At 36.1% G+C, this 18,331-nt stretch overlaps 1 protein-coding gene across 14 annotated transcripts in view; it reads right to left on the bottom strand.

The window, feature by feature from the left end:
• The window catches only part of LOC128997791 (CLIP-associating protein 1-B), a 140,843-nt gene that overhangs the window by 40,999 nt on the left and 81,513 nt on the right, over positions 1-18,331 (bottom strand). For all 14 annotated transcript variants that reach the window (XM_054423489.1, XM_054423491.1, XM_054423490.1 and 11 more), the window contains 2 exons: positions 18,216-18,326; positions 16,454-16,628 (listed from right to left, as the gene is read on the bottom strand). In XM_054423489.1, the coding sequence (XP_054279464.1) occupies positions 16,454-16,628; positions 18,216-18,326 (286 nt within the window). The remainder of the gene's footprint in view (positions 1-16,453; positions 16,629-18,215; positions 18,327-18,331) is intronic.

Genomic DNA, 18,331 nt, shown 5'->3' with positions numbered 1-18,331 from the left:
ACTCTTACTACACTTTCGGCAACACTGGTCCATATTCTTCATGCTTGGCTCCCATAGGGTGGGGTCCTCATCGGTAGTTAGTGAGTTCCGCTAAGGGACCGAGTTACCCAGTTTTGTACTCGGACGAAGACGAAACTCACTAATCCAGTTTTAGAGCAGGTTAGCAGGTTCCAGAGTGAGTCAATTCCGAAAATGAACAAGTTAGTGGGTTTCGCACAACAACCAATTTTGGAAATAGGGAATTGGGAGCTAGAAAATTTTCCATACAAAATATTTAACATACAAGTTATGACAAGTTCTCATAAAATGGCATTGAATCTACAAAGTGAGGTCAGATAAGTTTTGTTTCACATATACAGGGTGTCCCGGCAATCTCTACCAACTTTTTCATGGATTATTCCTGGACTATGGTCAAAATATCATGTTCAAAAACTCATAAGTTACTTTTATAGGCTGCCCGTTTTTTTTACAAAAACCTTTATATTCAAGAACGGCTTGTTATAAAAAAAATTAATTTATTCTATGACCTTATTTACCTTAAGAAATAAAAATAATTAAAGGAAAAAAATATTTGTTTATAGTGTTTATTTTCAAAATGGCAGCCGCTTAAAAATGTTAAACGTAAATATATCAAAAACTGCATACGAAAATTAATCAAATCACCTATTATGTTTTTTAAAGATAATTCAATTACAAATCTTATGATTCAAAAACTAAGAAAATTAATTCATAAACAAGGGAGAAAACTTATTTTTAAGAAAATGTGATCACGTCAATATTATACTAACTGTTACTATTTAAAACCACTATTAGTGAGCCACGTCAATCAGCTGGTTTATGCTTATTTACAATAATAGACATAAATCTTGAGTAACATTCACATATGTAATTAGAATGTTAGTGTTCTAAATACATATCTATTTAGAACGTTATACAAGTAGATGTATGTCATACTTACTGTACATTCAGAAGAATTTTGATCTTCTTTGTGGACAGTAGCATTTACATGCATACAACACAAGGAGCAAATACAATTTTCGAATTTTCCATACCGAATACATAACTTAACAATCTATGAAAAAGGTCCCAGTTACATGGGTATGAACGAAGTTACTCAATAATCTACCTGCAAACATTAAAACCCAAATCCTTTCAAAGAGGTTTAAGAATAATTATCTTTTAAACCAAGGATTTTACTCTGTAAGTGACTTTTTACAAAATTAAGCAGTATTGTTATAAATAACTGTTATATGTTTTAGATTCAGACAAAAATGTTATGTAACTGTTTTTAAGGTTAAGATTTAATTGACAATGTAATTGCTATGTACAAATGTGTTATGTGTCAATATTTAAAGTGAATTAGAATTTGTATAAGATATTGTACAACTAAATACTATTTTGTATGGTAATATATTATGTCTAAATATTTGTTGTGCACTTGTTTTTTTTTTACACAGACATCACTTTGAAAACACTTTTTGTGTCCAGGATAACCCAAAACGGATATTTCCACCAAAACTAAAAAACTTTGACAAAAACAATACTTTCACCTTATATAGAGGGAAAGTAAAAATACAAAAATACTTAACTACTGCAAAACACAATGACACATGAAAGAAATTTTACCATTAAGTTTTATTAAAGAGTTAAAGAAGAGTTAAAAAACAAGAATAGCAGAACTTTCAGACTACATTGGAGTACATGGTTTATAATTAAATCAATTATTAACTTCAAAGGGTTTTGTTCAATGGAGCCTTTTTTGAAGATTTGTTTGTTTTGATTGAAACTGCTTTCGTCGATTTTGCAGGAGCTGAAAAATGTAAAAAAATAATTGGCATGGTTAGAAAAAAAAATGTTGGCAAATATTTAATATGTCTACACTGGGATATGATGTAATTTTTAGATGTCTACTTTTTCACGCTGAATCCAAAAATGCAATCAGTTTTTGTTGGAGGGATTCCTAAGTGGTTGTAAAACGAGGGTTAAAATTACCAATCTAAGGTTCAATTAGCGGTACTGATGGTAATCTGGACGGGTTCGTATGTGGGCTGAGGACTGAGTGAGGAGAGCAAACAGCTGTTTATACTCGACTTAATGTGGAATGAAATAAATTTGTTTTAAAATTAAAACTAAATAATCAGCTCTTATTTAGGCATGTGGGGAAGGTAGGTCGGGTTTTAAGTGGATTCATGACTGTATTAAGTGTTCTTGCATTTTTGATGTTGTCATTTCATTTTGTTTCACCCAATATTTCAATTGTGCAAAAACAGTCTGGATGTAAAGTAAATTAATAAGTTGGTTCATTATAACCTAAACTTTACCTTCCTAATCTAACCTAACTTCAAAACACTTAATACAGTCACGAATCCGCCTAAAACCCGACCTATCTTCCTCGCATGTCTTTTCTGTCATTAAATGGAATTTTTGAAAATTAAGAGTTAGGTTAGGTTAGATTGGATTAGATTAGCTGAGCTTTAATATAAAAGGGATTCAATAATAACTTCTTTACTGCAGAATGTCTTAGGCTAAAGAAAATATTGTCACCAAGCATGGAATCTCTCATTGTTGTGGTTTCCTTATTACACATGTAATATCATTTATTAGTTGCTGATACATGAAATTATGCACTATGGCACGTTAGTTAACAGACGTTGATGATTGAAATGAGGATGGTCATGTTGTTATTGAAGTGGCAGATACATAGCTTCTATTACTTTTATTTAACGAGAATAAATTATTCAATTTTTTATAATTAATGTCGTACACATGTTTATGTATCGTAGTTGGGTTACTGTATTTTCTAACGGCATAAAAGTCATTTTGCTTTTACAAATGGACTCGTCCAAACCACAAATATCGGAATAACTCAACTAAACTGAAGCTTGGTATTAATTATTCAATTGTACGGCCACTTAGGAATCTCTCTGAAAAAAAATGATTGCATTTGTAGATTCAGCCTGATAAAAACTTTAAGTAGACATATAATAATTACATCATGTCCCAGTATAGGCATATTAAATAATTACCAAAATATTTGTAAGATAACTTACTGAACTGAAAATCTTCATTTTTTAGAGTAGTATCTTTTAAATTATAGCCTAGAATTTGTTTTGCACATAATGTTAAATCAATAATGTTTTTATCCCCAGTTATTGTTGATTGTCTAAGCCTTAAAATAAAATATGCATAACGATTTGCTTATCTATATAAATTGATTTAAGGTGAAATAGAACTGTAATTTGTACAAATCCATTTAAGAACAAAATATAATTACAATTTCAGTCTACCTATATATTTTAATATCAAAGCCAAAATTGTTTGTAAAATTGTTATTTTATAGTAGTTATAGTAGGCCTACTTATGGATACAGGGCGTTTCAAAATGAAGAGCAGATTTTGCATGATCATCACTTGAGACCTATTAATCGACCAAGATGAATTATAAAACAGCATTGGATGGTAAAGTAAAAACTATTTGATCCCTCTCAGCTGATTTTCTGCAATTTTCGAACACAAATTTTATTATTTTCATAAAAATCTTGTAATTAAAAAAATACAACTCCTTGAGAAAAATCATTTTGTGTTTCAAAGCCTCCTAAACGCAAGATTTTTGAATTACATAGGAAGTTCATGGAATTTGGTTGTGAGTGCAAAACAGCACCAGACATCTGATTAACCTGTTGAAAAGACAAGCAAATAAACAAAATTTTGTGATAGGAAATAATAACATGCGATCAGCTGATACAACGCCATCCGATTGATGGTTTCACTGATTGATAGTTTTAAATTTCAAATTCTTTATCAACTCTTATCTGTTGTAGTACAATGTACATAGATAGGAGTTCTGTTAATACTTATTATGATAAAACTAATTTCAACTAAAATTTTCAAAAGTAATACTAATAAAAAGTAATAACATAGATCAAGCAATAAACAAGTCAAGTAATAAACATAGATTTTGCACTTTCATTTTGAAACACCCTGTGTATAAACATTTAAAGAAATTTAACTTGTGTTTGATTAAAATGGTTTTTATTGTCTAGGGATATCAAAACAAAAAGAAAATCAGTCCCAGGTTTCGGTCTTACCAAGCCACCTACGGAGTTATTACGGTAATAACTTATTCCTTACAGGGGAAATTCGCTTAGGAAAAACTAAGTGATATTATTTACCTGAATTATTTTCCCATTTCCTCATGTTTAATTATACACTACAAAGTCAAAATTCTTGCAGGTAAATACTACTATATGAATTTAGAATCTAGTAAATTTTTAAGAATAAAAATAACCTCATGTAGTTAATTGACTTTTTTTATATTGCATCAACCTATATACAAAATAAGAGTTGTGGGGCTTTCTCCCTAGGCTAAAAGATAAGTGATGTCCTCATGTGTTTTATTGTTATACTTTTCATTTCACTCTAATTTTGAATAATTAGATTAACTAGTACAGTTAAATTATTTGTAACCTTTGTTTTCATTTGCATAGGATAAAACCAATATTATTGAATATGGAAGTTTAAGAATTAGTAATTTAGTAAAAATTTATACTTTCTGACCCAACCTGATTTTGGGCCGAGACTTGGCTGTAGAAAATTGAGTATACCACAACCCGACTTGACCAAACATGTATTGCCCACCCATAAATAGAGTTTGATAAACTGGAATGTAAGTTATATTAAGTTAACAGAACCTAATTAAAGTTTTTAAGTTACCAGTTTTCTGTAAAAACAATCCATGGATCCTTTTGACAGAAAGCAGTTAACCTGAATTAGTCCATTCATACGATCCAAAAGCCATATCCATCTCAAAATTCTTCCAGTAAAAAAATTTCTTTTTAAACAATATAACCAAAGTATGTTTTATCTATTATCTGACAACATAGATATTTCGATAGCTAACCATAATTATAAATTAATTAATCGTCGAATCCAACTTGAACTGAAATTGGTGAATAAGTTCTTACCTACGAGTTGTCTAGTATGATATATCTCAAAACAACCGTCCGGGTGCAGGTACGGTTTGTCAGGGCAAGACCGACACAGATATATCACTGTGGAGCCACACATATGACATGGCTCCATTTTGCTGGCTCTCGCCATCCAGTGTTGTTTACCATCCAACCGGGACGGTGGCTGGACGGGGCTCAGTTTCTTGCCAGGAATGTTAGTCCTGGGTAGTGGTATAGGAGGAGTAGGAGAAGGTTCTAAGGTTGGTTCAGGTTCACTTCTACAATAAAAAAAAATCAAACTAATAGCATTTATACAAGTTTGCAGAAAATGAGAGTGTGATTGAAGTATAGTAAACTGATAGAGTATACTGGTCTTTGGCACATGAATACAGTCTACATACAACAGGTAAACAATGCAGAGTAAATATGTTTAAAAATGAGTACAGTCGAACCTCGTTTGTACGAACCTCGATAAAATCAATTCCTCGATAAGGCGAATTTTTTTAAATCCCCTTTAAACTTTCATATAGGTCAATGCTAAAAACACCTCTATACAACGTAGTAATTAAGTTAAAAACCTCCATAAAACGAATTTGTTTGTGATATGGGCTAGGACCGATTAACCTCTATACAACGAATATTCTTGGTACAAAACCTCTACAAGACGAACGTGGCCTCTATAAGACGAATTTCTCATAATCTTAACCTCCATAGTACGTAGTTTTCAAAACAAATAGAAGCTTGTCTCAACATGAAACCCCCACCCATCCCTCCTCCTTCCTCAGTCATTGTTTGGTGAAACATTGGAGCGAGGAGAAACCTCTATAAGAAGAATAACAGCAGCATTAAACCTCGATAAAACGAACCTCTTTATTAAGAATACCTCTATAGTAAGAAGTTTTCCCGTACCCCTTGAAATTCGTCTTATAGAGGTTCAACTGTATTGTTGATCTTATAAGACAAATTGGTTGATTCATGACCTATAAAACATTCTTGGTATAAAAACTGTTTTTAATAAGTTATAATCTGTTGATTCAAGATTTTTTATTTGCAATTAAAAAAATACAATTATAAGAGAAACCATCAAAAAAACAACAGATAGGTATAAAATTATTCAGTATAATCAATATCAACAATCAATCAATCAACTAGAATCGTCAACAAGTTAAATACTATGTTTAACCATATTTCTCTTAAATTCTAATCTATATATTAATTTGAAACTGTTTTTCTTTGTCACAGCTATTTTGAGAGAACGGCTGGGCGTAGAAACTTGGTAGAGGTGTCTAAAGAAAGGTCTTGGTCTGTAGATGAGCCATCAAAAGAGAAACATGGTGAATTCCCTTGGGGCTCTGCCCCAGTAGCCTTTGAATTCCCATCCAATGTTATTCTTATGGAGGAAAACGGGGTTTTTGTCACAGCTAATTTGAGAGAACGGCTGGGCGTAGAAACTTGGTAGGGGTCTTTAAAGAAAGGTCTTGGTCGGTAGATGAGCCATCAAAAGAGGAACAAGGTCAATTCCCTTGGGGCTCTGCCCCAGAAGCCTTTAAAGTTGCCTCTTCAGATTTGTTTACATTACGACCATATGCATAATTCTACACTACTTTTTAATGAAACAGCTGTTAATATTTAAATTGTGATTTACTAAATTTGTCAAAATTGAGTATTTGCAGTGGTTTTTTTCTGATTTTAAAATCGATTTTCTTCTGAATCGTGCCATGTTTTGCAATATAATGTTCTATTACCAAATCAGTGGAAAATCCTAATATCACAGTAACTCTTAAAATTATTTCTTATGGAGTTAACTTATATCTATTGTATGGGTTGGTTTCTGTCTTTTTTACCACTTCTTGGAGATTACACGTAGACGATATTCTTTGGCGTATTGAATCTGTAGTAGACGATACTTGGTTGGTGTAATTTTTATAATTACAATCAGGGATGGACGGGTCCCGAAATTTCGGGAATTTTTCGGGAAAAAAATATTCCCGATTATCGGGACGGGATTACATTTGACTCGGGAATTTTTCGGGACGGGATTTGGTCCGATCGGCGATTTTTCCGCTTCGCGAGTGCCGATAACGCCGTTATTGCGAGCGATAGGTCCGCGAACGCAGGAGACGAAGTCATACCGACGATCGCGCCGTGACCGCGGAGTACTACCGACGATCGCGCCGTGACCGGGAGTCATGACGACGATCGCGCCGTGACCGCGAGTCATGACGACGATCGCGCCGTGACCGCGAGTCATGACGACGATCGCGCCGTGACCGCGAGTCATGACGACGATCGCGCCGTGACCGCGGAGTCATGCTGACGATCGAGCCGTGATCGCGAGTCATACCGACGATCGCGCCGTGACCGCAAGTCATACCGACGATCGCGCCGTGACCGCAAGTCATGACGGCGATCGCGCTGTGACCGCGAGTCATACCGACGATCGAGCCGTGATCGCGAGTCATATCGACGATCTCGCCGTGACCGCGAGTCATACCGACGATAACCCCGTGACCGCGGAGTCATACCGACGATCGCGCCGTGACCGCGAGTCATACCGACGATCGCGCCATGACCGCGAGTCATGATGACGATCGCGCTGTGACCGCGAGTCATACCGACGATCGCGCCGTGACCGCGAGTCATACCGACGATCGCGCCGTGACCGCGAGTCATGATGACGATCGCGCTGTGACCGCGAGTCATACCGACGATCGCGCCGTGACCGCAAGTCATACCGACGATAACCTCGTGCTTGCGGAGTCATACCGACGATCGCGCCGTGACCGCGAGTCATGATGACGATCGCGTTGTGACCGCGAGTCATACCGACGATCGCGCCGTGATCGCGAGTCATGACGACGATCTCGCCGTGACCGTGAGTCATACAGACGATCACTCCGTGACCCGCGAGTCACAGGTTACTATAGGTTACCCATTTTTTGGTTTTTATAGATCAGTGCCACAAATGGTAAAAATTGATTTCGTATGTCTTTTTTTGGTAACTGCAATACAGTACTTTCCTATTATGTACAGAAAAAAATCCCGTCCCGTCCCGTCCCGAAAATCGGGAAGGAAATAAAAATCCCGTCCCGTCCCGTCCCGAACTAAAAATTCAATCCCGTCCATCCCTAATTACAATGGAAAAAAGTGAGAAATACTGGACAATTTGATATACTAAAAATAAAACTGAATTAACACTGTGCTACAATTATTATCTTGAGCAATAATTGAAAGAGCCGATTTGCAAACAATGGAAACAGGAAAGTCATAGAACACAACCAAGTACAGTAGAAGAAATAGAAATAATATTTGGTTTTTTTTTCATTTATAATCGTTATTATAGACAACCTAATGCGGCTATGAGTGGGGAAAATTTGTAGAAAACATTAAAAAACAAGGCCAGCTTTTGAAAAATGATAAGATATTTAAAAAAAAATTTGATTATATCTAACTGCTGTGTACATCTTGAGTATTTCCATAATCTTTGAGTCGACTCTTATGAAGTCATCGGAAATTATGACTGTTATTCGTTTTAAAATAACGCCTGTAATGCTTCGCAATTGCTCGAATTCGAGCAACAGGTACACTAGTGTTAATAAATTTAGTTTAAACGTTTTTCAGACATGATCACCGCACACCTAGCGCACTAAACATTCACAGCTCACAAGGGAAAACAACAAAATACTCGACTTGAGGTAAAACAATGGATAATCAGTAATACATTAAAGACCGCAATGAATAAACACGCTAATGATCTGTCGAAGATAAAAACATTGTGAAAAATGGAAGTTAGTTGCGTAGGGGTTTTAATTGTTCTAGTCTGAATTGTTGTTTCCTCCAAAACATCCGTTCTGGCAAATTCCTGTTTCATATAGATATTGTACTGTAGAGTCATGTTATCAAAGTTGACTTCTTAAAACAACTTGTCATATAGGTCTGAGTTTCCTCGTGATTTGGATGAAAGGTGTCTTAAAGAGGTTGTTTTAATTGTAATAGTCATAATATAGAAATTAATTTAACATAGGGTGTTATGGATTTTTCGATGGGATTTGAAAAGTGCACTTGGAATCGAGGTTGTCGGGTCACTTAGGGTCGTGTAAACAAATTTCTTCTGTATATGCAAATAAATTGTAATAGCGTTGGCCTCTAGAGACATCAAAAGGTGAAAGTAAATTGGTCCCAGGTTTAGATCTTACCATGAGGCCAACGGTAATAGCTACTTCCCTAAATTCGTGAAAATATCTACTTACTAAAACCTATGCAATACAGTTCTAAATTCACTAACAGACATGTAATGAATATTTAATGGTCACTTATAAAACATTTGTACAATGATATAGCCAAACACAATTTTGTGTTAAGCTTAGCCTAGGCCAACTAAAATTCTCTACTAGTGGCAGGAGGTACAACTTGCACAACCAGGTGTTTCACTTGACCTCTGGCTGCTTGAAATACCAAATTGATGCATAATTTTCTGTTGCACATTATTACTCTTAATGGTTAAATTAATCTTGGTTAAATTAATCTTTAAAGGACTTGATCAAAAGTATTGTCTTTGAAAAAGTGTTTAACGAGGCAGAGTTTATAAAAAAAATTACAGCTAGCAGCAAAAATGAGACTATAGAATTGGCTAACTCTGGAACGTGCCTAATTATTTCAGGTGAGCGGAATTGGCAAACCATACCACTCTATAACCCATTCACTTATGATTTTTTTTTTACCCGCCTAGGCCAAAACAAACGAATTTGTTGTGGCTAGTTTCATTCATTTCTGATTTAATTTTTTTTCAGGCAACATTTACTATTTATATGCAAGATATTATTATTTTCTTATTCAAAATTAAATGTAGATTCAAAATATATAAATATTTCCCAAAAAAATATAACTATAATTTTTTATTATACCATATAAAAATAAAATAAAAAAATTAAAAAATTAAAAAAAACTTTTTTATTGGTAATTTTTAGCTACATAGGGCTCATATATGTTTTGGAACTAGTCTATAATACTGTATGACACTTATAAAAACTCACCAAATGTCAAGCAAAGTTCATTTTGGTGTGGTATGCCTTGAAACACTCTGGCATGTGAAGTGCGACAAGGCAGAGCTCACACTCCCATCGGCTGTCACTGCGCTTTCCCTGGGCACTACACACCTTACATCTTCTTGAAGGTGTTTGTTTGACTTCATTTGGAGGAATAGGCCTAGGAAAATGTCCCCAAGTTGCTGCCTGGAGCCTCAGAGGTGTTTCTGAGTTGGATGATCGTCCTCTTCGATTGTACGGTGGCAGTTGTCGCGACTCAAACATTTGCTTGACAAACCTCTCCTTGAACTCACTGAACCCCAATTTTTTTCTGGTTAATTTTTTGAACACTACATAAGAGTTAAAAAGGCCAATGTCCATTATGTAAAAGAAGATCTTCTTGTATCCCTTAGCATACCTCCTCATACTAGGAAACGACGCTAATTGCTGATCCTCGCGGTCAATTCCACCCATTGAACGATTATAGTAGATCACTGGTTCTGGCTTTGTTATAATTTCTTGGGTAACTCTGTCTTTCTTGCCAGTTGATCTTTTGTCAGCTTTTTGATGAAAGGTAGACAAAATGCAAACTTGCTTCTTGTCCTGCCACCTTACTGCTAACATATCGTGGCTATAGGCTGTCTCGTAGTCGCCCAACTTAAGTTTACCCTCTTTGAAGCTCTCTGGCATGTTTGATCTCCACCAGTTAGCTGTTCCAATTACATTGAAACCTATTTGCTTAAGTCTATAGAAGAGAAGAGGTGAGGAGTACCAATTATCAATTGTCAGAGTATGTCCTTTTCCTGCCAAATCTTTTGTCATTTCAACGACTATCGCCTCACTCGTTAACAGCTTTTCCTCCTGTGTAGAATCCCCACTTCCTTCTTCAACCGGTACATTTTCTTTGACTTCAGCTCCAGTATAGATCTTAAATTTAGAACAATAACCACTTCCAGATTCACAACACTTGTAAAACTTTATGCCAAATCTGGCTCTCTTCTTGGGATTAAATTGGACATAGCCCAACCTCCCTCGGAACTTCATAAGACTCTCATCGACAGCTATGTTTTCATCAGGTATGTACAGATGGGAAAACTTCCTGTTCATGTACTCAATAACGTACCTTAACTTCCACAGTTTATCATTCACAGGTTTCCTATTATTGTCTGTAAGGTGGAAAAATGTGGACAGTAGCAAAAAACGGCGGAATGGCATCACTTTACGAAAAAAAGGGGTCTCAGTTACAGCATTAGGCGACCAGTATGATTGTATGGTTCTTTTTTTTACAAGCGACATAAGGACACACAGTGTATAAAAACAAGCCATCTCATCTGCAGTTGTGTCAAACCATTCTGAGTATATAGTTTTTCCTACCCCGCCTGCTTCGTTCTTTTTCTTAATTGTTTCTTTGGCATAATTATTAGTCTCTGTTGCAACATGTTGCCAAAAGTCATTATCAAGAAACGCATTGAAAACATCTAATTCAGAGGGAGCTGAGCCTAAACTTCTAGCCAAACTTGCTCTAACACCAGGACAACCAGTAAAAGGGATTTTATTTATTATATTACTTTCTATGGTACTGGTCCACTGCCAACCCTCCTTTTTCTTCTTTTTTGGTGGAGCTGTATCGTTACTAGTTTGAGTTTTGGACCTTTTAGTAGGCTTAGATGGTTGTGAAATAGCTTTTTTTCCTATAGGCCTACCTCTTCCTCTAGACCTGCCCCTAACAGGTTTACTTTTAGGCCTAGGGTCAGGAAAGCTAGGGTCGTCAGCTTCCTCACTCGGTGTAGGTGAGAGGGCAGGCACGATTGAAGATGCAAGCTGGTCAAATAATTCAGGCCTAATAGGCAAATCTAAATCAGATTGGACATTTGGAGGGGTCATAGGCCTATGCCTGCCACTATCTATATCATTTATAGGCCTAGAGTCAGGGAAACCAGGGTCGTCAGCTTCCTCACTCGGTGTAGGCGAGAGAGAAGGCGCGCTCATACTACCGCGGTATAACCGATCAAGAAACTGGACTGATTTAGGCAATTCTTCATCACGTGATGGAGAAGATACATGCTGATCAAATATTTCAGGCCTACTAGACAAATCTGAATTATATTGGACAGTAAGGGCATCTGGAGGGGTCATAGGCCTAGCATAGCTGCAAGAAGGCTGTTCAAGCAACAACTGGTCACTTTCTAATGGCCTAGGCCTAACACAATTAGTATTATGTTCTGGGGAAACTGTGGTCTCATAATCAATAGGCGTATTAGACTTATTACTCACTTGAATTCTGCTCCCTTCCAAATCATCATCATCACTCCAACCACTCTCCTCAAACAAGTCACAATCACTGTCACTGTCACAATCCCCTATAAGTTTTATGATGTCACTTTCATCTAACTCTTTTCCACATTCATCCACGAATACCAAGTTATTTTGAAGACTCATCGTATTATACAAAAGCTTTTCAATTGAATAATATAGTAAAACAAGATACTGTAGCTCAATCTTTATCACGACGAAGTGAAACACGACATGATAGGCCTAATAACTCAGTCATTATAACGACGAAAAAGTAAAATACTGATAAAAACTTACACTAAGTAAATTCTATAACTTATTTTATAAGATAACTACACTTTTCAATAAAATAATAAAGTAAAACAAGGCTCTAACACAATGTTTACATCGTCGAAGTAAACACAACAACGTATCAGCTGTGAAACCAGAGTAGACGTCGTCAGCTGCTAAGTTGCACCATTTCAACTTCAGTTTTTTTGCCGATTGGACTGGACTGAGATGACGAAAATATAACCAAAAGAAAGCCTGGAAATCATAGAACAAGAAGCATATGCGATCTATTGGATTTCTGGGGAACTAACTCGGCACAAACAGGTTTTAATAGCGGACGGCGATTCGCCGTCGCTTCACACAATGGCTAACGGGAGCGCGACGGCGGATCGCCGTCGTTGTAAGCGAAGGGGATAATAGCCTAATCCCAAAATTTGATTACTGCGACAGAACTCACAAACTCAGAAACTGGTTGCTCTGGCCATGCCCACTGAACTGAGCGTTGCCAACCTTGTAGGACAATATTATCATATACTGTCACATGACGAAATGATAGCAGTGGTTATGAAGACTTCATGTAATTTTTGAAGGGTAATATTTTCTAGACGTAATTGTCAAATTGGAATTATTCGAAATGGCTATTTATATAATATTTTAAAAGATATTAAATAAAATAGGTGTGTTAGTGTAACAGTAAAACATAATTATACTCTCCCTTTTCTAAGTAATTTGATTGATTACGTCTAACTGTACAACAGCAGTTAAATTATTATAGTTTCTAGCTCAAATATCTGCCAGTGTTGAACATTTGACTAACATTGAGAAAAGAATCACTCAACTAGGAACACAAAACTTATATAATGTTGAACAAAAAAAAAACACGAATAAGTTCTCTAATACAATTCTTAAATTAACTATTAATATTGTAATAGTTCTGTAGTTACTAACAATAATATTACAGCTGGTGACAAATCAGCTGGCACTTGGCCTAGCGCGGGCAGTTTAGGTGTGGGGGGGGGGGGTGGAAGTAAGGAAAAGGCTGGACTGCAAATATATTCTGCTGAATCTACGGGGTTGACTCCCCGTATTTCACGTACTGAGCGCCTTCAGGAGGTCACGAGGACAGTCAACACAACCCGCATGATGGCATATGATGTTTTTGATCTAGATGCTAGTACAGGGTGTATACTACATTCTGGATAAAAAATTCATGGACAGTTCCCGTACATTTAAGGACCTTTGTCGGTAAGATTACAGAATAATATTCCTGATTTGTCAAACTGTATTAATCTTGTTCTTCATTTTAGTTGTTCCAGAAAGAAAAGTAAATAATAATAGACAAGAATTAAATTTAAAAATAGAAACTTATTGTTTAGTAAACAAACATATACTTTAGGTACAGCTTTTATGGTGTAACAGAAAAACGCAATCATTGTCTCCTGCAATAGCGACAAAATCCTAAATATCTCCATTGGTCACAGAAACATCATAACATAGCTTATCCGATCCAGGCGGATTAATTTGGCATTATTCGTCCTGGCATAACATTAGGTTCTCGACTACTTTAAAAAAAAAATTTGTAATGCATAATGAATATATTATTGTAACTCGGTTCTAGGTACTAAATCGGTATGGTAAGCGGCTACCAGTAAGCACAGAGTACGATTATTGTCTTTTCATCTGCAAAGTTAATATCGACACATAGCTATCATTAGTTTATCTTAGGCTCAATTACATTTTCTTAGTATATTTTACAGCACTTTCAAAGAATCAAAATACCCAGGCCTAGGCCTAATTATTTAGGAGGGCCTATATAAACTGAGTAACAAACAATGAGGTTAATATCAGTAAAGTCACTACAATATCATCATTCTAGTTCATAAGATTTAGATTGCCCTTAAAGCATACAATAAATACACAATAAATAAATATGGGAAATAAAAAAATTGAGACCTGACCGCCAACAATGTACAAAGATACAGAAAATGCAATGGCATAATTTGAAACCAAGTAGGCCTACGTAGTGATCAAAATTTAATGCAAACAACAATGCTTTTGGTTTTGTCAATTGAAAGATAAAATATCCATAAAAAAGGGTTTAACTTACAAAATAAGACTGTAGATTAGTTACATGTTTTATATGAAACCATAAATAGTATTATGGCACTAGGCAATGGCCAGCGGCAAATTGAAGTACAAGTAAGAAGTGAAATTTAACAGCCATTATAAAACTATTATTTCCATGATAAAATATGTTTGGGATCTAATAATGATTACTCTAGTAATAAATAAATACTTGTAAAGGAATAAAAGTGATTCAACTTTTATGAGCTAAGCTACTACTGAGTCAACAGTTCTTGGAAGTACTTGACTTGACACTTGATTGTCGTGATAAAATATTAATGGGTTTGAGACTGCTAATGGGGTTTTTATTGCATAATTACTCTAGTAATAAATTATCAAAATGTAAACAAACATCTGATAAACCTTTTATGTGCTCCTAACCAACTAGCGATTGATAAAATTATGGCCCATTAAAATTTAAGGACATAGTCTGGCATTTAAGGACATTAAAATTCATTGTTGTAGCCCCGGAACTGTAATATATAAAATATCTGGTTTTACATTACCTTTATCAGTTCCAAAAGTAACTTTCGTCAAGTGTGTGTTACATGTTTCGGCGAGCTGCCATTGTCAAACACTTCACCCTTACTCACAAAAAATAGCTGCTTACAATCGTATGATTCACAGATTGTTAAACGTCCCTCTAAATTCGTGTAATGCATAATGAATATATTATTGTAACTCGGTTCTAGGTACTAAATCGGTATGGTAAGCGGCTACCAGTAAGCACAGAGTACGATTATTGTCTTTTCATCTGCAAAGTTAATATCGACACATAGCTATCATTAGTTTATTAGTTTATTTATTAGTTTATTTAGCAACCCCTTGCTAAAACGTGTACCGGCAATGTTACGTATTCATGATAGGCCTATCAAACTACATTTTTATTGTTTTTATGTCGTACGTGTCGTGTATGTTGTATGTCGTGTAATGTGTTGTGAAAACGAAGCTATTCAAGCGGATCTACATCTTCCTGTATTGAAGTGTTTGACAATGGCAGCTCGCCGAAACATGTAACACACACGTTGACGAAAGTTACTTTTGGAACTGATAAAGGTAATGTAAAACCAGATATTTTATTTAAGGACAATTCCCTGTACATTTCATGGCCAGTAAAAAATTAAGTACAATTCCCGGTTTTCCCGGTTGGTAGACACCCTGTAGTAGCAATCGGTCAAGTGCCGGCTTAGGTGTCACGAGCTGTACCTAGGTTTCATGAAAGTTTTTGATTCATTAGTTGGCCTATTGTTAATTTGATTTCACTGGGTATTTAGAATTAACCACACAAACCATTTCCATACTTGTTTGAGAGAGATTTTCTACTAGCATTTAGTTAAAAGTAAAGTAATGGGTGCGTTGGGACAACCCCTTGCTAGACTGGCTTTAGATAGCCACATTTGACTGTTCTCTCAATTTTCACATGCTGAAATACCCCCATTATTATGTCGAGTGTGTCAAATCCTCATACTGTAAATCCCACTGATACCCCTTGTGTCTTAGTCTCATTCGTAGTGGAAACAGATACCATTGTATGTGAATGGTTTTGAAAAATGTTTAAATAATATTAGTTTAATTCATGTAAAATTTAATAAATGTTTATTATAAAACTTTGAATGCTGCAAAATTATATTAATAAAAATTCAGATGATTATTGTTCAGTGTTGCCCAACATTCCCACTTATCCAACCTTGCCGTAGCCAAAAGGTTGTCTGTTGGGTTAGGACATGTTAGACTCTCCATATTTGTGGTTTGTAAACATGGCGCTTTCCACATGTAAAAAAAAAATTGTAATTACCTTTTAGCAGAAATTCCAGTAAGAGACGACTTGGAACCAAAACGGTTTGGGCTTGTCTCTCGGCTTGCTCCCTGACTCCTAGGAGTTTGAGGTCTTCGGTCTATCAGCTGTGGGACATATCCGGAGTTGTAGGGCTGATACCCCCTAGATGATGGTGATCCAGATCGGCTGGATGCTGTTGAACCAACCACAGATAATTAACTCACAATATTAATAAACAAAACAAAAACTAAAACTTTTAAAGTAAATAATAATAAAAACCTCTACTTAAAAACAGGTTTGTTTTAGTGAGAGAGACAGCGTATAGTTCATAAGAGATTGCAAACAATGGCAGCGCTAACGATTCAGAGGCTTCTTAAAAAAATGAGGCCCCATATAAGCTATGTATATATAAATCGCCGTTATGATTATTACACATGTTTTATTCTTTAATGGAATGGGAATTAAAAAAAAAAAAACAGTTTTACATACATATTAATGGTGTAAAATTCGGACAGTCAGAATGCAAGTACAGTAGGACTCATATCCGACTACAAAGAGACCAGGCCATAGCCTGAACAGTCAAAACGTCGGATATTGAAAGAAGCACATCTTGCGGCCTCGGCAACACTGATGATTGTTTCCCGCGATCACAGCAACACCCATTAGGCCCAGCGCACACGGTGTGACTGTTTTACATTAACTGTTGCAAACCAGTTGCGTCTGGAACCAGTTTGCAACTGAAACAAAACTTCTGTCCGCACACGGTGTGTCTGTTTTACAACTACAGTTGCGTCTATTAGGCAATCAGTGGAGTGCAAATATAGTGCAGTTACGTTGTTTTAAGGCCTTAAGTGCGCTTACTACGTCGGGATCAAACGCAGAAGACGTTATTAGCTATTATCAATACCGAAGACAGTGAAGGGTACTGAGAGAGCAATGGGTTCACTCTTATTTGAGCAAGAATGTTAGTACTAGGCTGTTTGTAGCAGCTAGAGCTAGTCGTATAGGAAATTATAAACACTAAAAACATTATACGGCCGTCAAAATTCCACCAAAATACCACCAAACACCTCAAAAACACCCCGTGGTCTCGTGCAACTGAAGTCTGCAACGCAACTGCAACGTCGGGCCCACGGTTGCATGTGACTGGTTTCAAACATTTTTGGAAATCGCAAACAACCAGTTGCGTCGTGTGCGCCTCCCCATTGCAATACATTGCCGAGGTCACAAAACAGTTGCACGTGCAACTGGTTTGCAACGACAGTTGTAAAACAGTCACACCGTGTGCGCTGGGCCTTAGCATATCTTGCAGTCTTGATGACACTAGTAATCGTCAGTCTTCAGTTGTCAGTTGTCAGATTACTTATGTTGCACAATCGTAGCCACAAAAAAAATTTACTTGTTAACCTGAACAACAATTTACTAAGAGAGTGAAATGAATAATTTTACCCCACCATTTCAGATGAGGCCCCTAGTGGTAGGTCGTGGACATCTTCTTGTGTCCTCTCAACCATTGAAAAATAAAATGGTTGGCTCAAAATTTGTTTTAAAAAAATATTTGAATAAACATTCTAAACAAAATTTTTAATTACATTTTTTACAACAGAATACCAGCAGCAGTAACAAAAATGGCATTAAGTTTTTCTGCTTTTTAAAAGATGTTATTAATTCCAATGAAGTTTCAACAGCTAATGTAATGTATTAAAATGGTTTAGTTTTTTTGGAAAAGCAACTTTATCTCAAAATTGAGGATTGAAAGATAGTAGTACGAGGTACTTACGTTGGCTTTGAGTGACATTCGCTCGACTGCGAGTACGACCTAGGCGCTCGGTTACAAAACCGCCAGACGCTGGTCCCGAAGTCGTGTTGGTACTAGTTTTCTTTGGACGAGCTGAA

This window comes from Macrosteles quadrilineatus, unplaced genomic scaffold (genome assembly GCF_028750875.1).
Source record: "Macrosteles quadrilineatus isolate MER2022 unplaced genomic scaffold, UCM_ALF_1.0 Scaffold_7__1_contigs__length_78375512, whole genome shotgun sequence".
Classification (NCBI taxonomy): Eukaryota; Metazoa; Arthropoda; class Insecta; order Hemiptera; family Cicadellidae; genus Macrosteles; species Macrosteles quadrilineatus.
Note: the sequence above shows the minus strand (reverse complement) of the source record. Positions and strands in the feature narration are given on the sequence as shown.